Source organism: Myxocyprinus asiaticus, chromosome 14, assembly GCF_019703515.2.
Source record: "Myxocyprinus asiaticus isolate MX2 ecotype Aquarium Trade chromosome 14, UBuf_Myxa_2, whole genome shotgun sequence".
NCBI classification, from domain to species: Eukaryota; Metazoa; Chordata; class Actinopteri; order Cypriniformes; family Catostomidae; genus Myxocyprinus; species Myxocyprinus asiaticus.
This window is the reverse complement of record NC_059357.1, coordinates 15,690,985-15,714,021: the sequence shown is the minus strand read 5'-3', so window position 1 is coordinate 15,714,021 and position 23,037 is coordinate 15,690,985. Positions and strand designations below refer to the sequence as shown.

The 23,037-nt window shown below is 37.4% G+C and overlaps 4 protein-coding genes across 6 annotated transcripts; 1 reads left to right on the top strand and 3 right to left on the bottom strand.

Moving 5' to 3' along the window:
• Positions 1–3,845: 3,845 nt before the first annotated feature.
• LOC127451234 (heat shock 70 kDa protein) lies at positions 3,846–15,863 on the bottom strand. Of its 3 annotated transcripts, none has more exons than XM_051715757.1 (2): positions 6,456–6,609; positions 3,846–6,172 (listed from the first exon to the last, which is right to left on the bottom strand). In XM_051715757.1, exon 2 carries the CDS (start codon positions 6,146–6,148, stop codon positions 4,217–4,219), a length of 1,932 nt encoding a protein of 643 aa, XP_051571717.1. In that variant the 5' UTR covers positions 6,149–6,172; positions 6,456–6,609; the 3' UTR covers positions 3,846–4,216. The 3 variants fall into 3 exon arrangements, with proteins under 3 accessions (XP_051571717.1, XP_051571719.1, XP_051571718.1); XM_051715759.1 differs by lacking the exon at positions 6,456–6,609 and adding an exon at positions 15,728–15,863 and having other exon boundaries at positions 4,032–6,172; XM_051715758.1 differs by lacking the exon at positions 6,456–6,609 and adding an exon at positions 11,092–11,227 and having other exon boundaries at positions 4,032–6,172.
• On the bottom strand, positions 8,525–11,227 carry LOC127451236 (heat shock 70 kDa protein-like). The gene is made up of 2 exons (XM_051715761.1): positions 11,092–11,227; positions 8,525–10,808 (listed from the first exon to the last, which is right to left on the bottom strand). Exon 2 carries the CDS (start codon positions 10,782–10,784, stop codon positions 8,853–8,855), a length of 1,932 nt encoding a protein of 643 aa, XP_051571721.1. The 5' UTR covers positions 10,785–10,808; positions 11,092–11,227; the 3' UTR covers positions 8,525–8,852.
• LOC127451235 (heat shock 70 kDa protein-like) lies at positions 13,329–15,863 on the bottom strand. Its single transcript, XM_051715760.1, has 2 exons — positions 15,728–15,863; positions 13,329–15,444 (listed from the first exon to the last, which is right to left on the bottom strand). The coding sequence occupies exon 2, from the start codon at positions 15,418–15,420 to the stop codon at positions 13,489–13,491; it is 1,932 nt and encodes a 643-aa protein (XP_051571720.1). The 5' UTR covers positions 15,421–15,444; positions 15,728–15,863; the 3' UTR covers positions 13,329–13,488.
• A 2,552-nt stretch (positions 15,864–18,415) lies between these two features.
• On the top strand, positions 18,416–22,435 carry hsd17b1 (hydroxysteroid (17-beta) dehydrogenase 1). The gene is made up of 6 exons (XM_051715762.1): positions 18,416–18,781; positions 18,962–19,123; positions 20,166–20,345; positions 21,646–21,739; positions 21,871–22,051; positions 22,268–22,435. The coding sequence occupies exons 1-6, from the start codon at positions 18,685–18,687 to the stop codon at positions 22,433–22,435; spliced, it is 882 nt and encodes a 293-aa protein (XP_051571722.1). The 5' UTR covers positions 18,416–18,684.
• The last annotated feature ends 602 nt before the right edge of the window (positions 22,436–23,037 follow it).

Below are 23,037 nucleotides of genomic sequence, written 5' to 3'. Positions count from 1 at the left end.
TAAAGATGTTCTAAGAATCTCACATGATTTCAAGATCATTTACATGAGCCCTGAATGCCCAACAAAGACCACACCCCTGTCTAAAACTTCATAACTAATCACAAATGAGCTGAGGGTAACTCAAGACACTACTTATGAAAATATGCACAGAGGTTTTGATATGAAAACAAATCAAATCAAATAAAATCAAATCAATCAAATCAAAACATATAGTTTTGTTAGCAATACATTAATTTGCTTACGATCTCTCCATTGATTAACAGGGGCTTTGGGTCTTATATCATGTGCACACAATAACTGAGCTTGTTAAAATTTGTGCACAGTCTCTTTCCACAACAGTTAGGGACTCAATAGACATATTTTTTGCTTCAAGATGTGTGGTCATTTTAATTACAGATGTTGTGTGAGTTGGTTTATTGTCATTACAATAATGGCAATTTGTTGCAGTTTTTCACAGAACTTTGGAAAAGAGCAAACTTATTTGAAATTAAATGCTCATCTAGTATGTACAATATAATGCCAGCCCCAAGCTGTATTCGGACACTGAAGTCACACTTAAAAATGTATGAATTTTATTGAATAGAAAACAAATCAAACAAAGTGGCATCTGCAAACAAATGATGCTAGACTTTTTTTTCAGAATGCACTTTACATTTTTAAACCATTTTTGTAATAATTTTTGTCCAACTGGTCCCAAGGTGATTTTAAGTGGATGTATGAGGTCAGTCCCCTCAAGTTCACACAAATGACCTAGCAGAGTAACCACAGGTATAGTTCATAATTTACTATGGCCATGTTCCACTAATGCCTAACAACCAGAAAGTGTCAAAATGCTTTTTGTCTTGACAGTATACCTATAGTTTAAAACCTAGCAAACTTGTTTTTTCTGAAATGTTTTGTTTGAAAAGTGCTTTCTTCTGTCTTTCTTCTAATTAATTGTTGTTTTGTTTGATATTGTGTTATTTAATGCAATGACATTCATACACTTTTAAGTGTCTAAAAGTAAATAATTTTAGGGCCACTTTATGTATGGTCAGAATATATGTAAAAAAAAAAAAAATACCACAATGTGATATCAATATTTAGGAGAACAATATGTATTCTGTATGTGTTTGGGTGGGAGTGTAAGAATAGAGTTTGGAAATAGGCATACTAACTATTAGTCTAATAATAATTAAAAGCTACAGTTGTCCACTATTAAGTTACAGCATTTATGTGTGTTTGTTTGTTCCCATACAATTAGTCTTCAGAGAGGGCAGACTGGTTTGAACGAATGAGGGATTTGCTTTAGATGGTTACTATGGAACAAACAAACAACAAAATGCATATTCACATGTGTTTATTCTGTGTTCAGACTAGGGATCATGGGGATGTACTGAAATGTTTTTAAGGAGCATGTCATGTGCCCATTCTATATGGGTACATGGATCCTTTTTACTGTCCCTCTCAACTTTTAATGAGGGGCTTTTATTGTCCTTCCATTCTTGAGGTTGTTCATTCATTTCAAGAGAATGTTTTGACTGGCATGCTTGGTCCCAAAAGAGCAGCCCCCATCTTGCCAGGGACACAATTTTAAACCTAATGTAAGAGGGAGAGACGTAATGCGAGTTAGAGGGACAGAGTTGCTATATTTCACACGTGGTAGTCTCACATGCTTCCTAACACTCACACGCATGCACATGTGGTTTATTGGCTGCAGTCAGAATAGAGAAGCCCAATGCCAACATAATAACCCTAATTAGCATCTTAAATCAGTACTCATTATAACTCATCTGCAGCTGTTACAATGACAGTAGTTGATTGTAGAATCTGTTATTGATGATGTCAATAAATTTATTATTAGTAATAAATGACCAATAATGCAAAACTAAGTTATTTTGTGCCAAAAAGTGTCTATCAAAAAGCCTTATAAGTTTTGCATTAGTTAAATGAAAGAAATATTCCGGGTTCAATGCAAGTTTAGATCAATGGACAGCATATGTTGCATAATGTTGATTTCTTTCATCCCTCCATTTCTTAAAAAAAGAGCAAAAATCGAGGTTACAGTGAGGCACTTACAATGAAAGTGCATTTGGCCAATTTTTGAAGGGTTTAAAGGCAGAAATGTGAATTTTATGATTTTATAAAAGCACTCATATTAATTCTTCTGTTAAAACTTGTGTTTTATTTGAGCTGTAAAGTTGTTCAAATCATCATATTTGACAGATTACAGGGTTAATGGCATTACAACATCATAACAACAAAGTTGTAAAATTTTCACAGATAAGGTTTTATCACACTAAAATCATGTTAACATGCATTATTATTTAGTCTTGTGGCTATACTTTTGAAAAAGTGAGTATTTAAATTTTTAAACGTTTAAATTTTTAAACTTTTAAACTTCTATTGTAAGTGCCTCATTTTTACCCAGATTTTTTTTTTTTTTTTTATAAAGAAAAAGACGTCAAAATTAATCTTTGCGGTAATCAAAATTTTGCCACAAATTCTGTCAATAGACCAACTTGTATTGAACCTGGAATATTCTGCTATAAACTGCTATTTATCTTTCATTGATCAAAAATCCTTGTTTAATGCCGTCGATACTGAAAGTTTTTTTATGTTATTCAAAGAGATGGTCCACCAAAAAGAAAAGGTTTGTGTACTTAACAAAATAATTGTATACAAAGATAACTTTAGAAGTTCTTGTTTACAATGATAGGCAGTGTCACCTGTGGCGGTGTCACCTCCCTCTCTTGTTTTAGTCTTGGGGATGTGTTCAAGGTCATTAATTCACATTGAACCATGCAGTAAAAATACTTCCTTGCCATTATCTGACACTTGATCAGTGAAATATGATATGAGCACCAAAGTAAGGGTCACCTCATGTACTTTTGTGCGTCTTTGCAACATGTTCTGCAATCTCTCATGACATTCAATATCTCTTGAGCAACTGCAGATGGTACTGTGTGTTTAACTCTAGATGAATTGTATAATTCCGCTATTAGTAATTAATTATTCTTCTTATGTACGTATGTGTGCATGGTATTAAGGGTTTGTGTAAGTGTTGGTAGTGTGTGGTCCAAATGACGAAGTGTTGGGATGGGATGTTTATGTAAAGCTGAAGAAGATTATGTCATAGTTTGTGGCTGTACTCATGCCAGGGTTCAATTAACACCAAGTCATAGGCCGTGTTCACAATGGCATACATACATTCAACACTACTCTTACTACTTCTGACAAATCTATGTATAACAGAAATTGTAAGAGTAGTATGGTAGTATGCCAGTAATAGTGGCACTGCACCTTGTGCTTGGACCTCATACACATCAGCGCCATCTTTGATTTTTGAAGTGAATGACAAGGAGGCTGTCTGGAATAGAGTATAATCACTTCAGTGGGTTGTACAATTGTTTAAAGTGTTTTTGGATCGTTCCAATGACAAAACACTGAAAAATATCTTTCAGTACATTTCAGTGGACAAAAATAATCCAGACAACATGAGTTGTGGAAAATTAAATGTGATCTAGGGATTTTTTGATAGATTTATACAGTGAATGTCATTGAAGATAAGGCAAGTCTATTCCTCACAGCCTCATTTTAATTCCCGTCAAAAAAGCTCTACTATGAATAAGGTCTGTTGTGTCCAACAATGCTAACAGCCTTGTTATTTTTGTGTGTTTTCAAAACAACCTGCAATTGTAGCATCTACTGTTTTTATTATTATTTGGAAAATAAATCTCATGTACTGTAAATGAACACATTTTTCATTGTGATATTACCGCTTATTATATTAATGTAAATTTAGGACTACAAAACACAATTTAAAATTAATATTTAAAAAAAATAAATTTATTTACAATATTTTACCACAACCATTATCAACATTAAACTGTAACAAAACATAAAGGAAAAATAAATAATATATAATCACTTAGAAAATGTCAGGGTAACTTTGTCACCTTAAATAGAATATTGTCTTAAAATGTTTCTTATCATTAATATAAAGTTTAACACTTTTTAAATAGCAAGAGGGAGTCAAATAATATAAAGTGCAATGATGTAACAAGTTTCTTGTAATTTATGAACTAAAAGGCCATGGTGTAAACATTAGAATGTAGAGGTGAATTGAGTACAAAATACTAATACACTCATAACACAATGAGGCTTGATGGAAATTAAAGAATCAAAGAGAAATACACTTTTATCAGTCCTCACACCATTCAGTTCCTGAAGCATTTCAATCAACCTCCTCAATGGTTGGCCCCTGGGAACTGGCACCTGCACTGGCACGTGCCTGAGCTCCACAGCCTCCAGCTGGCATCCCTCCCTGGTAGAGCTTTGTAATGATTGGGTTGCAGACCTTCTCCAGTTCTTTTAGCTGATGTTCGTACTCCTCCTTATCAGCCAACTGGTTGTTCTCTAGCCAGTTAATGGCCTGGTTGCATTTTTCAATAACTCTCTTCTTGTCATCTTCACTGATCTTGCCTTTCAGGTTCTCATCTTCCACACTGTTCTTCATGTTGAAGGCGTAAGACTCCAGGGAGTTCTTGGCAGCAATCTTCTCTCTCTGCAGATCATCTTCTGCTTTGTACTTGTCTGCTTCCTGCACCATTCTCTCAATCTCCTCCTTGCTCAGTCTGCCCTTGTCATTAGTGATGGTGATCTTGTTCTCTTTGCCGGTGCTTTTGTCCACCGCTGACACATTCAGGATTCCATTGGCATCGATGTCAAAGGTCACCTCAATCTGGGGGACTCCACGAGGTGCCGGTGGAATTCCTGTGAGCTCGAATTTTCCAAGCAGGTTGTTGTCTTTTGTCATGGCTCTCTCTCCCTCATACACCTGGATCAGGACACCGGGCTGGTTGTCCGAGTAGGTGGTGAATGTCTGTGTCTGTTTGGTGGGGATGGTGGTGTTGCGTTTAATCAGGGCAGTCATGACTCCACCAGCTGTCTCGATGCCCAAGGATAGTGGAGCCACATCCAGCAGCAACAGATCCTGGACATTTCCGGAAGTGTCACCCATGAGGATGGCAGCTTGGACTGCAGCACCATAAGCCACTGCCTCATCTGGGTTGATGCTCTTGTTCAATTCTCTCCCATTGAAGAAATCCTGCAGAAGTTTCTGGATCTTAGGGATTCTTGTTGATCCACCGACCAGAACAATGTCATGAATCTGAGATTTGTCCATCTTGGCATCTCTCAGGGCTTTCTCCACAGGCTCAAGTGTTCCCCTGAAGAGGTCTGAGCACATTTCTTCAAAGCGTGCTCTGGTGATGGATGTGTAGAAGTCAATGCCCTCATACAGGGAGTCGATCTCAATGCTGGCCTGAGAGCTGGAGGAGAGTGTTCTCTTGGCTCTCTCACAAGCTGTACGCAGCCTCCTCAGTGCCCTCTTGTTCTGACTGATGTCCTTCTTGTGTTTCCTCTTGAACTCGTCCACAAAGTGATTCACCATGCGGTTGTCAAAGTCTTCCCCACCCAGGTGAGTATCTCCAGCTGTGGCCTTCACCTCAAAGATGCCATCTTCAATGGTCAAGATGGACACATCAAAGGTGCCTCCACCCAAGTCAAAGATCAGGACGTTGCGCTCTGAAGCTTTGCCTTTATCAAGTCCATAGGCAATGGCTGCAGCTGTGGGCTCATTGATAATTCTGAGGACATTCAGCCCAGCAATCACTCCAGCATCTTTAGTTGCTTGCCTCTGGGAGTCATTGAAATATGCAGGAACTGTGATTACTGCATTTGTCACTTTCTGTCCCAGGTAAGCCTCTGCAATCTCCTTCATCTTCACAAGTACCATAGAGGAGATTTCCTCAGGATAGAATGACTTGGTCTCTCCTTTGTACTCAACTTTGACCTTTGGCTTTCCACCATCACTGATGACTTGGAAGGACCAGTGCTTCATGTCAGACTGGACAACTGGATCGTCAAACTTCCTGCCGATCAGCCTCTTCGCATCAAATACGGTGTTGTTAGGGTTCATGGCCACCTGGTTTTTTGCTGCATCTCCAATAAGCCTTTCTGTGTCTGTGAATGCAACATAGCTGGGTGTTGTTCTGTTTCCCTGGTCATTGGCGATGATCTCCACTTTTCCATGCTGAAACACCCCCACACAGGAGTAGGTGGTGCCCAGATCAATGCCAATAGCAACTCCTTTTGCAGATGACATGTTTGATTTATTTTTATTGTCTACCTATATTCAACAACAAAAAAGGAAAATCAATACAATGTTTAAAACACTAATTCTCACCACAATATTAATATTATCTTCATAAAGCCTATATGTTTCAGATCACTTACATCAATGTCCCTGCATATAATAGTACTATTAGTAGTGAATTACACTCTATATTTTTGTTTTATACCGGCAAACAACAAATTCCCTGCTCGTTACTGATTTATTATCCGACCCTTCATCATAAGTATCCAAACTTAATGGGTAAAAATAATGGGAGATAAAATATTTTTCCTCTTACCTTGTCTGAATTAGATCCTTTCTTTCAGTGTTCGTTGTGGCTCGTTGCCTAAAACTCTTCGCTAACTCGATCTGTTCCGATTCATACCGACATTGCAGCATCTCACTCGTGTTTTATATTCTCAGGCTTCTGCTCGTGAAGTTTCTCGAAAGCTCCCGCGAGTTGGACCAATCAAACGCGGCACAGTCGAGCGGCTACTCCCTCAAGGCGGGTCAACTCATCGCTTATCTCACTTCTAGCTTTTTCTGGCGTTTTCTGCATATATGGTACAAATGACGAGACGAGAACCTCGTAGTGTCTGATAGAGAGCAATTCTTAAACCTTCAGAATATTTCTTGTGAACGCTGAATAGTTGCGACGATGGCATTTATCGTGTGTATTCTCTGTAATAACACTAATGCTTCCTGTGTTTTTATGCTACACAGACATTTATTTTGAAATAAAAGTAACATTCCTCAGTTATTTATCCTCGTGCATATGTCTACTCTTGTTTCTAACTTTTGTGGTTTAATTATGTTCTAATATTTTGGCTAAGTTTAACATTTTAATTACATATTGCCATTTTGTTTTTGTATGCCAATTAAAATCTACGTTTGAATAACATTTTCTTAATAATCAAGTAAATAATCTAAGAACGAAAAAAAAATTAAGGCAAACTCATTTAATCCATGTCACTGATAGTGCTTAATAAAAACGTGTTTTGCTGGAATATGACAGTTCATTTGAGTACCCTTCTTGATTTCTCTATTATTATTATTATTATTTAGTTGTTTATTTATGTTGGACATGTTTGTCAGAATGAGCAGGTCCTTGAATTACAAATAAAGTTAGAGATGCTTCTGGAACATTTGAGAAGTTTTAGTCACATGTTTCATTCTGCGCCATTTTCAACAGAGGGCGCTGTTACGTGCATTATATTAAGTGCGCTTTTTCTTTCTCTCGAGCCGAGACCACTGGAAAAAAAACAACCCTTTGCAAATGCTGAGGAATTGTTGCACACATTGTCTTATGTGTCTTAATGATTAAGTTTTTTACAAACGCATAATTTAAATAAACGTATCAGTAGTACTAATGGTCTCAATAATTAATTTGGCATGTACACACAAACATTAAGACATTCACTGAATAGCTTAATTATCCAATAATGACATTTATTTAATCAGAAAACCGAGTTTAATCATATCTGTGAGTTTAAAAGGAGAAGTAAGCCTAGATGTAACTATATTTACAACTTCAGAATAGAATTCTAGAAATCGAATGTTCATTAAAATATATGAATGATGAAGGTAATCAAACATATTACGCCCGCCATAACCGAGTTTTGTTCGGTTAAATATAAACACTTTTATTGTTTCAAAGTCGCAAAAGTACTACACCAATATGGCAAGAAAATATTCATAAAAAATAAATGTTTTTTTTTTCAAATCTTCAAGCAATGTACATGAAATGTACCCAAGTAAGTTGTCTCATCTTTATTAATATATAACTTTCATTACAGTGTGTGAGACCAACATACTGTTCTCAACATTAAAGTGACAGTTCTCTCAAAATAATAAAAATTCTGTTGTCATTTATTACACTTGTGTCATTTCACATCCATGATGTCTTTCTTTCAAGGAACACAAAATAGGATTTTTGGCAGAATGTTAGCCTCAGTCACCATTTCCTTTAATTGCGTCTTTTATCCATACATTAAAAGTGAATTGTGACTGAGTTTATCATTCTGTGAAACATTGTTATTATTATTTTTTCTACAGATGAAAGTTATATGGGTTTGGGACTAGATAAGGGTAAATAAATGACCAAATGTTAATTTTTGGGTGAACTATTCCTTTAAGACTTTGATTTGTTGTCAGTTTTTCAATATTTATTTAAAACAACTTTTTTAAATGTTCCAACTACAAGAAATCGAAACTAATGCAAAACTGCATGAAGTGTCAATGTAAATTTAGTTAACTTGGTATTGACAGAAAATATAAAGCACAAATACATTTAATACTTATGTTATACTCTTAAATATTGAGTTCTGTAAACTATTTTTGTTGAATTGTCATAAGTGACAAAAGAGATGACGATAACTTCTAAATTTTATTGGGAAAAAAACAAAAACTTTATTAACAGCATTCATTATCCATAAAACAGATAATCAAAATACACTTTTATACAGACCACATTAAAGTTGTCTGTATTAAATAAATAATGGAACAGTAAAACATAAGAGCAGCAATGTCATAACAAGTTCCTTGCTTGTAATTTGTACAGTAAAGATAAAAAAGGACTTTTAAACACAGTCATGTTCCTGCATAACCAGGTACTTATGATAAACCATTCCACTTTCATTTGTAAAAAACTGAGTTCTGACAGACAAGTACCACTTTTTATAGTTCATAAATTCAGTTAATCCACCTCCTCAATGGTTGGCCCCTGGGAACCGGCCCCTGCACTGGCACGTGCCTGAGCTCCACAGCCTCCAGCTGGCATCCCTCCCTGGTAGAGCTTTGTAATGATTGGGTTGCAGACCTTCTCCAGTTCTTTTAGCTGATGTTCGTACTCCTCCTTATCAGCCAACTGGTTGTTCTCTAGCCAGTTAATGGCCTGGTTGCATTTTTCAATAACTCTCTTCTTGTCATCTTCACTGATCTTGCCTTTCAGGTTCTCATCTTCCACACTGTTCTTCATGTTGAAGGCGTAAGACTCCAGGGAGTTCTTGGCAGCAATCTTCTCTCTCTGCAGATCATCTTCTGCTTTGTACTTGTCTGCTTCCTGCACCATTCTCTCAATCTCCTCCTTGCTCAGTCTGCCCTTGTCATTAGTGATGGTGATCTTGTTCTCTTTGCCGGTGCTTTTGTCCACCGCTGACACATTCAGGATTCCATTGGCATCGATGTCAAAGGTCACCTCAATCTGGGGGACTCCACGAGGTGCCGGTGGAATTCCTGTGAGCTCGAATTTTCCAAGCAGGTTGTTGTCTTTTGTCATGGCTCTCTCTCCCTCATACACCTGGATCAGGACACCGGGCTGGTTGTCCGAGTAGGTGGTGAATGTCTGTGTCTGTTTGGTGGGGATGGTGGTGTTGCGTTTAATCAGGGCAGTCATGACTCCACCAGCTGTCTCGATGCCCAAGGATAGTGGAGCCACATCCAGCAGCAACAGATCCTGGACATTTCCGGAAGTGTCACCCATGAGGATGGCAGCTTGGACTGCAGCACCATAAGCCACTGCCTCATCTGGGTTGATGCTCTTGTTCAATTCTCTCCCATTGAAGAAATCCTGCAGAAGTTTCTGGATCTTAGGGATTCTTGTTGATCCACCGACCAGAACAATGTCATGAATCTGAGATTTGTCCATCTTGGCATCTCTCAGGGCTTTCTCCACAGGCTCAAGTGTTCCCCTGAAGAGGTCTGAGCACATTTCTTCAAAGCGTGCTCTGGTGATGGATGTGTAGAAGTCAATGCCCTCATACAGGGAGTCGATCTCAATGCTGGCCTGAGAGCTGGAGGAGAGTGTTCTCTTGGCTCTCTCACAAGCTGTACGCAGCCTCCTCAGTGCCCTCTTGTTCTGACTGATGTCCTTCTTGTGTTTCCTCTTGAACTCGTCCACAAAGTGATTCACCATGCGGTTGTCAAAGTCTTCCCCACCCAGGTGAGTATCTCCAGCTGTGGCCTTCACCTCAAAGATGCCATCTTCAATGGTCAAGATGGACACATCAAAGGTGCCTCCACCCAAGTCAAAGATCAGGACGTTGCGCTCTGAAGCTTTGCCTTTATCAAGTCCATAGGCAATGGCTGCAGCTGTGGGCTCATTGATAATTCTGAGGACATTCAGCCCAGCAATCACTCCAGCATCTTTAGTTGCTTGCCTCTGGGAGTCATTGAAATATGCAGGAACTGTGATTACTGCATTTGTCACTTTCTGTCCCAGGTAAGCCTCTGCAATCTCCTTCATCTTCACAAGTACCATAGAGGAGATTTCCTCAGGATAGAATGACTTGGTCTCTCCTTTGTACTCAACTTTGACCTTTGGCTTTCCACCATCACTGATGACTTGGAAGGACCAGTGCTTCATGTCAGACTGGACAACTGGATCATCAAACTTCCTGCCGATCAGCCTCTTCGCATCAAATACGGTGTTGTTAGGGTTCATGGCCACCTGGTTTTTTGCTGCATCTCCAATAAGCCTTTCTGTGTCTGTGAATGCAACATAGCTGGGTGTTGTTCTGTTTCCCTGGTCATTGGCGATGATCTCCACTTTTCCATGCTGAAACACCCCCACACAGGAGTAGGTGGTGCCCAGATCAATGCCAATAGCAACTCCTTTTGCAGATGACATGTTTGATTTATTTTTATTGTCTACCTATATTCAACAACAAAAAAGGAAAATCAATACAATGTTTAAAACACTAATTCTCACCACAATATTAATATTATCTTCATAAAGCCTTTATGTTTCAGATCACTTACATCAATGTCCCTGCATATAATAGTACTATTAGTAGTAAATTACACTCTATATTTTTGTTTTATACCGGCAAACAACAAATTCCCTGCTCGTTACTGATTTATTATCCGACCCTTCATCATAAGTATCCAAACTTAATGGGTAAAAATAATGGGAGATAAACTAGTTTTCCTCTTACCTTGTCTGAATTAGATCCTTTCTTTCAGTGTTCGTTGTGGCTCGTTGCCTAAAACTCTTCGCTAACTCGATCTGTTCCGATTCATACCGACATTGCAGCATCTCACTCGTGTTTTATATTCTCAGGCTTCTGCTCGTGAAGTTTCTCGAAAGCTCCCGCGAGTTGGACCAATCAAACGCGGCACAGTCGAGCGGCTACTCCCTCAAGGCGGGTCAACTCATCGCTTATCTCACTTCTAGCTTTTTCTGGCGTTTTCTGCATATATGGTACAAATGACGAGACGAGAACCTCGTAGTGTCTGATAGAGAGCAATTCTTAAACCTTCAGAATATTTCTTGTGAACGCTGAATAGTTGCGACGATGGCATTTATCGTGTGTATTCTCTGTAATAACACTAATGCTTCCTGTGTTTTTATGCTACACAGACATTTATTTTGAAATAAAAGTAACATTCCTCAGTTATTTATCCTCGTGCATATGTCTACTCTTGTTTCTAACTTTTGTGGTTTAATTATGTTCTAATATTTTGGCTAAGTTTAACATTTTAATTACATATTGCCATTTTGTTTTTGTATGCCAATTAAAATCTACGTTTGAATAACATTTTCTTAATAATCAAGTAAATAATCTAAGAACGAAAAAAAAATTAAGGCAAACTCATTTAATCCATGTCACTGATAGTGCTTAATAAAAACGTGTTTTGCTGGAATATGACAGTTCATTTGAGTACCCTTCTTGATTTCTCTATTATTATTATTATTATTATTTAGTTGTTTATTTATGTTGGACATGTTTGTCAGAATGAGCAGGTTCTTGAATTACAAATAAAGTTAGAGATGCTTCTGGAACATTTGAGAAGTTTTAGTCACATGTTTCATTCTGCGCCATTTTCAACAGAGGGCGCTGTTACGTGCATTATATTAAGTGCACTTTTTCTTTCTCTCGAGCCGAGACCACTGGAAAAAAAACAACCCTTTGCAAATGCTGAGGAATTGTTGCACACATTGTCTTATGTGTCTTAATGATGAAGTTTTTTACAAACGCATAATTTAAATAAACGTATCAGTAGTACTAATGGTCTCAATAATTAATTTGGCATGTACACACAAACATTAAGACATTCACTGAATAGCTTAATTATCCAATAATGACATTTATTTAATCAGAAAACCGAGTTTAATCATATCTGTGAGTTTAAAAGGAGAAGTAAGCCTAGATGTAACTATATTTACAACTTCAGAATAGAATTCTAGAAATCGAATGTTCATTAAAATATATGAATGATGAAGGTAATCAAACATATTACGCCCGCCATAACCGAGTTTTGTTCGGTTAAATATAAACACTTTTATTGTTTCAAAGTCGCAAAAGTACTACACCAATATGGCAAGAAAATATTCAAAAAAAAAAAATGTTTTTTTTTTCAAATCTTCAAGCAATGTACATGAAATGTACCCAAGTAAGTTGTCTCATCTTTATTAATATATAACTTTCATTACAGTGTGTGAGACCAACATACTGTTCTCAACATTAAAGTGACAGTTCTCTCAAAATAATAAAAATTCTGTTGTCATTTATTACACTTGTGTCATTTCACATCCATGATGTCTTTCTTTCAAGGAACACAAAATAGGATTTTTGGCAGAATGTTGGCCTCAGTCACCATTTCCTTTAATTGCGTCTTTTATCCATACATTAAAAGTGAATTGTGACTGAGTTTATCATTCTGTGAAACATTATTATTATTATTTTTTCTACAGATGAAAGTTATATGGGTTTGGGACTAGATAAGGGTAAATAAATGACCAAATGTTAATTTTTGGGTGAACTATTCCTTTAAGACTTTGATTTGTTGTCAGTTTTTCAATATTTAAAACAACTTTTTTAAATGTTCCAACTACAATAAATCGAAACTAATGCAAAACTGCATGAAGTGTCAATGTAAATTTAGTTAACTTGGTATTGACAGAAAATATAAAGCACAAATACATTTAATACTTATGTTATACTCTTAAATATTGAGTTCTGTAAACTATTTTTGTTGAATTGTCATAAGTGACAAAAGAGATGACGATAACTTCTAAATTTTATTGGGAAAAAAAAAAAACTTTATTAACAGCATTCATTATCCATAAAACAGATAATCAAAATACACTTTTATACAGACCACATTAAAGTTGTCTGTATTAAATAAATAATGGAACAGTAAAACATAAGAGCAGCAATGTCATATAACAAGTTCCTTGCTTGTAATTTGTACAGTAAAGATAAAAAAGGACTTTTAAACACAGTCATGTTCCTGCATAACCAGGTACTTATGATAAACCATTCCACTTTCATTTGTAAAAAACTGAGTTCTGACAGACAAGTACCACTTTTTATAGTTCATAAATTCAGTTAATCCACCTCCTCAATGGTTGGCCCCTGGGAACCGGCCCCTGCACTGGCACGTGCCTGAGCTCCACAGCCTCCAGCTGGCATCCCTCCCTGGTAGAGCTTTGTAATGATTGGGTTGCAGACCTTCTCCAGTTCTTTTAGCTGATGTTCGTACTCCTCCTTATCAGCCAACTGGTTGTTCTCTAGCCAGTTAATGGCCTGGTTGCATTTTTCAATAACTCTCTTCTTGTCATCTTCACTGATCTTGCCTTTCAGGTTCTCATCTTCCACACTGTTCTTCATGTTGAAGGCGTAAGACTCCAGGGAGTTCTTGGCAGCAATCTTCTCTCTCTGCAGATCATCTTCTGCTTTGTACTTGTCTGCTTCCTGCACCATTCTCTCAATCTCCTCCTTGCTCAGTCTGCCCTTGTCATTAGTGATGGTGATCTTGTTCTCTTTGCCGGTGCTTTTGTCCACCGCTGACACATTCAGGATTCCATTGGCATCGATGTCAAAGGTCACCTCAATCTGGGGGACTCCACGAGGTGCCGGTGGAATTCCTGTGAGCTCGAATTTTCCAAGCAGGTTGTTGTCTTTTGTCATGGCTCTCTCTCCCTCATACACCTGGATCAGGACACCGGGCTGGTTGTCCGAGTAGGTGGTGAATGTCTGTGTCTGTTTGGTGGGGATGGTGGTGTTGCGTTTAATCAGGGCAGTCATGACTCCACCAGCTGTCTCGATGCCCAAGGATAGTGGAGCCACATCCAGCAGCAACAGATCCTGGACATTTCCGGAAGTGTCACCCATGAGGATGGCAGCTTGGACTGCAGCACCATAAGCCACTGCCTCATCTGGGTTGATGCTCTTGTTCAATTCTCTCCCATTGAAGAAATCCTGCAGAAGTTTCTGGATCTTAGGGATTCTTGTTGATCCACCGACCAGAACAATGTCATGAATCTGAGATTTGTCCATCTTGGCATCTCTCAGGGCTTTCTCCACAGGCTCAAGTGTTCCCCTGAAGAGGTCTGAGCACATTTCTTCAAAGCGTGCTCTGGTGATGGATGTGTAGAAGTCAATGCCCTCATACAGGGAGTCGATCTCAATGCTGGCCTGAGAGCTGGAGGAGAGTGTTCTCTTGGCTCTCTCACAAGCTGTACGCAGCCTCCTCAGTGCCCTCTTGTTCTGACTGATGTCCTTCTTGTGTTTCCTCTTGAACTCGTCCACAAAGTGATTCACCATGCGGTTGTCAAAGTCTTCCCCACCCAGGTGAGTATCTCCAGCTGTGGCTTTCACCTCAAAGATGCCATCTTCAATGGTCAAGATGGACACATCAAAGGTGCCTCCACCCAAGTCAAAGATCAGGACGTTGCGCTCTGAAGCTTTGCCTTTATCAAGTCCATAGGCAATGGCTGCAGCTGTGGGCTCATTGATAATTCTGAGGACATTCAGCCCAGCAATCACTCCAGCATCTTTAGTTGCTTGCCTCTGGGAGTCATTGAAATATGCAGGAACTGTGATTACTGCATTTGTCACTTTCTGTCCCAGGTAAGCCTCTGCAATCTCCTTCATCTTCACAAGTACCATAGAGGAGATTTCCTCAGGATAGAATGACTTGGTCTCTCCTTTGTACTCAACTTTGACCTTTGGCTTTCCACCATCACTGATGACTTGGAAGGACCAGTGCTTCATGTCAGACTGGACAACTGGATCATCAAACTTCCTGCCGATCAGCCTCTTCGCATCAAATACGGTGTTGTTAGGGTTCATGGCCACCTGGTTTTTTGCTGCATCTCCAATAAGCCTTTCTGTGTCTGTGAATGCAACATAGCTGGGTGTTGTTCTGTTTCCCTGGTCATTGGCGATGATCTCCACTTTTCCATGCTGAAACACCCCCACACAGGAGTAGGTGGTGCCCAGATCAATGCCAATAGCAACTCCTTTTGCAGATGACATGTTTGATTTATTTTTATTGTCTACCTATATTCAACAACAAAAAAGGAAAATCAATACAATGTTTAAAACACTAATTCTCACCACAATATTAATATTATCTTCATAAAGCCTATATGTGTCAGATCACTTACATCAATGTCCCTGCATATAATAGTACTATTAGTAGTAAATTACACTCTATATTTTTGTTTTATACCGGCAAACAACAAATTCCCTGCTCGTTACTGATTTATTATCCGACCCTTCATCATAAGTATCCAAACTTAATGGGTAAAAATAATGGGAGATAAAATAGTTTTCCTCTTACCTTGTCTGAATTAGATCCTTTCTTTCAGTGTTCGTTGTGGCTCGTTGCCTAAAACTCTTCGCTAACTCGATCTGTTCCGATTCATACCGACATTGCAGCATCTCACTCGTGTTTTATATTCTCAGGCTTCTGCTCGTGAAGTTTCTCGAAAGCTCCCGCGAGTTGGACCAATCAAACGCGGCACAGTCGAGCGGCTACTCCCTCAAGGCGGGTCAACTCATCGCTTATCTCACTTCTAGCTTTTTCTGGCGTTTTCTGCATATATGGTACAAATGACGAGACGAGAACCTCGTAGTGTCTGATAGAGAGCAATTCTTAAACCTTCAGAATATTTCTTGTGAACGCTGAATAGTTGCGACGATGGCATTTATCGTGTGTATTCTCTGTAATAACACTAATGCTTCCTGTGTTTTTATGCTACACAGACATTTATTTTGAAATAAAAGTAACATTCCTCAGTTATTTATCCTCGTGCATATGTCTACTCTTGTTTCTAACTTTTGTGGTTTAATTATGTTCTAATATTTTGGCTAAGTTTAACATTTTATTTACATATTGCCATTTTGTTTTTGTATGCCAATTAAAATCTACGTTTGAATACCATTTTCTTAATAATCAAGTAAATAATCTAAGAACGAAAAAAAAATTAAGGCAAACTCATTTAATCCATGTCACTGATAGTGCTTAATAAAAACGTGTTTTGCTGGAATATGACAGTTCATTTGAGTACCCTTCTTGATTTCTCTATTATTATTATTATTATTATTATTATTTAGTTGTTTATTTATGTTGGACATGTTTGTCAGAATGAGCAGGTCCTTGAATTACAAATAAAGTTAGAGATGCTTCTGGAACATTTGAGAAGTTTTAGTCACATGTTTCATTCTGCGCCATTTTCAACAGAGGGCGCTGTTACGTGCATTATATTAAGTGCACTTTTTCTTTCTCTCGAGCCGAGACCACTGGAAAAAAAACAACCCTTTGCAAATGCTGAGGAATTGTTGCACACATTGTCTTATGTGTCTTAATGATGAAGTTTTTTACAAACGCATAATTTAAATAAACGTATCAGTAGTACTAATGGTCTCAATAATTAATTTGGCATGTACACACAAACATTAAGACATTCACTGAATAGCTTAATTATCCAATAATGACAATTATTTAATCAGAAAACCGAGTTTAATCATATCTGTGAGTTTAAAATGTGTATTAATCCTAGATGTAACTATATTTACAACTTCAGAATAGAATTCCAGAAATCGAATGTTCATTAAAATATATTTATTATTTTACATACGGGTTACATAACTGGGTGTAGTTCTGTTTCCCTGGTCATTGGCGATGATCTCCACTTTTCCATGCTGAAACACCCTCACACAGGAGTAGGTGGTGCCCAGATCAATTCTAATAGCAACTCCTTTTGCAGATGACATGTTTGATGCCAGTTAACTGTGTAATAAAACAGAGACAAACAAAAATGAGAATCAGTACAGATTCTTAAGTGATGATTAACATAATAATTTTCACTAAAATGTCACAAAGGCATTATGTGTCAGATTGTTCACAGCGAAGACACTTCTCACAACAAAATAAAACAAAAAAGTTTTGAAGCAAAACAGTTTTTAAATACATACTGTATCAGTGTAGAGGTCTTGTGTTCATATCTATTGGTTGTGTTTTTTTCTACAGTATTAAGACTCCTGTTTGCCCCTGGGCATGAATTTAAGTACCAATTTCCTTCCTAAACAGCAAAATCTGTACATCATTCCAAACTTGTGGCCCCCAATGTATATATATAAAAAATACAAAATTCAAACTAACTTTAAGCAGATAATAGGACATATTATAGTACATTTTGGTATATTTAAACTTAATTGGCTCCTGTAAAGCTAACTGCTCTCTTATGCCCTGTCTGTGTCTCGTTTATCTTTCTGTGCATGTCTCTGCACTCAAATTATTTTACTATATTTTAAAGATTTATTTTTATTTGAATTTTTAATTAATTTATTTTTTATCTCGTTTTCTCCCAAATTGGAATGCCCAGTTCCCACTACTTAGTAGGTCCTCGTGGTGGCATGGTTACTCGCCTCAATCCGGGTGGCGGAGGACAACTCTCAGTTGCCTCCGCTTCTGAGCACGTCAATCCGTGCATCTTATCACATGACTCGTTGTGCATGACAACGCGAAGACTCCACATGTGGAGGCTCATGCTACTCTCTGCGATCCACGCACAACTTACCACACGCCCCACTGAGAGCGTGAACCACTAATTGCGACCATGAGGAGGTTACCCCATGTGACTCTACCCTCCATAGCAACCGGGCCAACTTGGTTGTTTAGGAGACCTGGGTGGAGTCACTCAGCACACCCTGGATTCGGTGGTAGTCAGTGTCAATACTCGCTGAGCTACCCAGGCCCCTATATTTTTAAGATTTAAACATTTCAGTTTTGTAACAAAGTGCCATCAAATTGCGCTGTGTAATTAAAAAAAAAAAATAAATAAAATAAAAATAAAATCAACCTTTTTTTTTTTTAAAGATTAATCAATTCAATTTGATGGAATTATGCAATGAAATTTAAATGAGTAAATCTAAAATGTACTTTTTGGAAAAAAGTAAAGTTGTGTGTGCATGTAAGGATCATGGAGCACCAATTTGATGGTAACCTTACTTTTTAATACCAGAACACATAGGGTCTAAAACATTACTATTTTTTGTCACCCTCCAAGCAGCTTCTAAAGAAGATGTTTTCAAGGCAGTATGACAGTTCTCTTTTTCTCTCTGCACCTGCTGGTCAAATGAGTGTGAAACCAGAATGTTTACCCCGAGCTGTCCTTGGGATAGTGGAGAAAGCAAAAACATCACCTTAAATGTGAGACACAGCAGTTAGAAGGTCCACAATCTCACAGCGCTCATCTATTTGGTGTTGCTGTGGACCATTGTCTTACTGCCCAAATGGAGCAAAAAGTTGTTCTCATCACCGGGTGCTCCTCAGGGATTGGACTCAGCCTTGCTGTGCACCTTGCATCAAATCCTTCCAAAGCATATAAAGGTAACTGATATGACATGAAGCAATGCATTCTGTGGCTGATTTTATGTTGCTTTTTACTTTATTTAGAGAATACTGTGTTTGTCTAAAAATGGTTTAAGTGTCCTTTACATATATTCATAGTTACGTAAATCATTGTTCAAAAGTTATGTAGTATGAATGGATATTGATGTTGTTGTTTAGTCTATGCTACCATGCGTAACCTGGACAAGAAACAACGGCTAATGGAGAGTATAAGAGGACTGCATAAAGACACCATGGCTATACTACAGATGGATGTGACAGACCAGCAGTCTATACTTGATGCTAAGAGGAACATTACGGAGGACAGAGTCGACATATTGGGTAAAATAGAGAGACAAAGAGAACAACAGACAGATAGATCAAAAGAAAAAATGGAGATAAAGACTAAAAAGAGATTCTCCCTTTAATGAAGGGACAATGTGTATGAAAAATATTTTAAAGGAATATTCTGGGTTTAAAACAAGTTAAGCTTAATCGTCAGCATTTGTGGCATAATGTTGATTACCACAAAAAGTTATTTCAACTCGTCCCTCGGCAACAACCGAAGTTACAGTGAGACACTTACAATGGAATTGTAATTTTTGGAGGGTTTAAAGGCAGAAATGTGGAGCTTATAATTTTATAAAAGTACTTGTATTAATTCTTCAGTTAAAACACACAAAAAAATATTTGTGCTGTTAACTTAAATGGTCAGTTTTCAGGATTAAAGGGTTTACGGAGCCATGGCAATGTAGTTGTAAAATTGGCAATAACTTTACACAGAAAAGGTTATTAAGCATTTTTATCATACTAAAATAATTTCAACACAGATATTGTTTATGTCTTGTGGCTATATTTTTGAAACAGTGAGTATTTTAATGTTTACATATTGGCCCCATTCACTTCCATTGTAAGTGCCTCACTGTAAACCAGATTTTTGCTTTTTTTAAAAGAGGATATATATATATATATATATATATATATATATATATATATATATATATATATATATATATATATATATATATATATATATATAATAAGCTCTAATTATTATATCTTAAAATTATAAGATAAATATATATACATATCTATCTAAAACATTTGTGGTAATCAACATTATGCCGCAAATGCTGTCAATTGAGCTTAATTCGTATTAAACCCGAAATATTCATTTAAAAGCCCTATTATAAATTCAAGACAGTAGTGTATTGGACAGCATCTTGGCTGTCCTTTATAATTGTAAAGTGCATTCTTCGGGGAAGTGAATCTAAGATGCACACAGTAATACAGAATTCAAGAACTGTGGGGTTTTTTGGGGTTGTCAAATTGGAGCCCAGTAAAGAAATGACCAATCATACTTTTCTCCATGTCTCTGTATTAGTTTGTAATGCAGGTGTAGGTCTGATGGGTCCTTTAGAAGTCCACTCAGTGGACACTATACGTGGTATCCTAGAGGTCAACCTGGTGGGCACACTTCGCACCATACAGACCTTTTTACCAGACATGAAGAAACAGAGACATGGACGAATTCTTGTGACGGGCAGCATGGGAGGACTACAAGGTGAGTTAGTATGGGGAAGAGATAAACAGACAAAGAGAGTGACAGAAATAAATGCTTTTTTCTTTTCAAATTTTCAGTTTAAAAGAAACATTGTGTTGTGCTTGTGATTTTACCAAAGCAGTGGCGGTAGTAAGTCTCCGGTTAGTTATGTCTCTTAGCTTGTAAAGACCACGGGTTCAGACTAGGGTTCTCGATTTAACGCATTCATTTAGTGTGATTAATTATATAAAAATAATGCATAAAAATTCACACAATTAATCATGCTCCCTGACCCATACGTAAATTCTGTAATAAAAGTATGTATTTTCCTGCAAGCAGAGCAATTCAAGTTTGCAGTACATGTAACTTCACTTTTTCCCCCCTGAGCCACATCAGCAGGGGGCTGTCAGTGTGCCTCAACAAACCTTACAAGCCCTATTATGCAGCCACAGAATGAAAGCCATTTACATACACAGGAGGCGTTCTTGACAGCTGGATGATGCACCACAGAATGCAGTGATCTCGAGATGCGATTTAAAAATTAAGAACTTTGAAATTTTAACACATCATCCTGAAAATGTGGCATTTTTGACGTTAAATACTAGTGAGATGCTTGAAAAGCATCCCTCTGTATTTACAAAGACCAACTATTAAAAATAGTGCAAATAGAACGCAAGAATGCGTCCTGTGAGAACAGATTGACCGACTCAATTGCAAAATGGCCATAGACATATATGGCAGAAGTGGTATGGGTAGTATGCCATTCCAAGCTCAGCCTAAGTCTATTCCTAACAGCCTTGTTTTCAATCCCATAAAAAAATCAAATACGGCGCAATTGAGAATAAAGTTTATGATATGGGAAAAAACTAAAAATATTTACTACTTGTAAACAAATGTTTTACTCGTCTGCCACATCATTGCAATTTCAATCTGAATAATAATATTAATTTTATATATTTAAAATTATTTTAATTATTATCTTTATTTGGAGGCCTTTCCAGGCAGATAGTGATATATGCTATTAATTATTCGGTATGTAATGTAATTCATTTGACTACAAATTTTAATGGACTGACAGCCCTAGTTCAAACTCAACTGGATTTTACTTTACTAAATAAATGTTACTACATTTTGAGTCGCTATTAAAAAAAAAAAAAGTGACAAACTGACAAATAACTACAGAAGAAAAGAAGACTGCAAAGAAGTACATGCAAATTTATGATTGAAAAACAAGTTAATAATGAAAGTTATTACATCTGTGATTAGGTTAATATTTTGGAAAGGCTGACCTCAACATACACTATCTTCCTATTTAACTCAGGTTTGCCTTTCAATGAGGTTTACTGTGCTAGCAAATTTGCAGTAGAGGGCGCTTGTGAAAGCCTGGCTATTCTCCTTCAGCACTTCAATATTCAGTGAGTATTATTATATGTACTGTATGTGTGTGTGGGCGTTCCTGATGGGGAACTTATTATTATTTTTTAAATGTTCCACAAGTACATGCACACTTTCCTATGTCCATATAAAATACTATATCTCCATACAGCATGAGCCTGATTGAATGTGGACCGGTCAACACAGACTTCTTGGTGAATCTGAAGAGGACAGAGCCCAGTGATGAGGCACTTCCTGTTGATGCCCATACACGTAACCTGTATGAACAGTACCTTCAGCACTGCGAGTCTGTGTTCCAGAACGCAGCACAGGATACTGATGACATCATTCAGGTGGCTAAAGTACTTTTAGCTCTGGCAACAAGCCACCACCCTCAGAATTAACTGTCTGAGATTTAAAAAGTCAAATACCTTTATGTCATCTATCCTTACAGGCTGGATCTGTCATTATACAATCATTCATTATTGATCTTAGTTGCTATAATATCAAGTATTAAGACAATTACGATTATATAACATGTTCAACTTTGCTCTCTTCTTAACTCTTAGGTGTATCTGGAGGCAATTCAAGCACAGACTCCATTGCTCAGATATTACACTAACAGAGCCCTGCTACCAATGAGCACCCTGAAACTAACATCCCTGGACGGCTCTCAGTACATCCAAGCAATGAGCAAGCTCATCTTCTCTCCACCCAACACAGATGCACAGATATGATGCTAACAGATCCTGCATTTCATAAGCCTTACATAATCGTGCATTTATGAAGTATTGACAATGTTTCATGTGTTTGTACTGGACATAAAGTGCTAGTGGCAGACCTGGTGAAAAAAAACAGATTTTGGCATTTTATCTACTGTTTTGTAGCTATGTCTCACGGTTGAACTCTGTACAGATTTTCAAGGACTATCTGTGCCACCAGACATCAGTGTTTTACATTTTTGTTTACTCCAATAAGAGAACAGAGAGATCTGAGTACACTAAGTCTAAGCAAGGTCATTATTTTGCTCTAGAGTGTCTAGATATTCACACATACCTTATATATTGCTTGCTGTGTTCCTAATTTGTAAGTCGCTTTGGACAAAAGCATCACCTAAATGACTAAATGTAAATGTAAATATATACTGTATATGGTGTTTCTTCAACTTCAGGCACTTTTAGCAATCTAGTTTCTAAAGTCTTGTTAGTTTATTTAATTTATCTACTAATAATGTCCAACAGTGTACATACATACTCCACTGAATATTTCATTTAAAACATGCTCTTTACTGACACTTATGTTGACTTGTTAAACAAGTTTGTCAACTTTTAAAATGTTC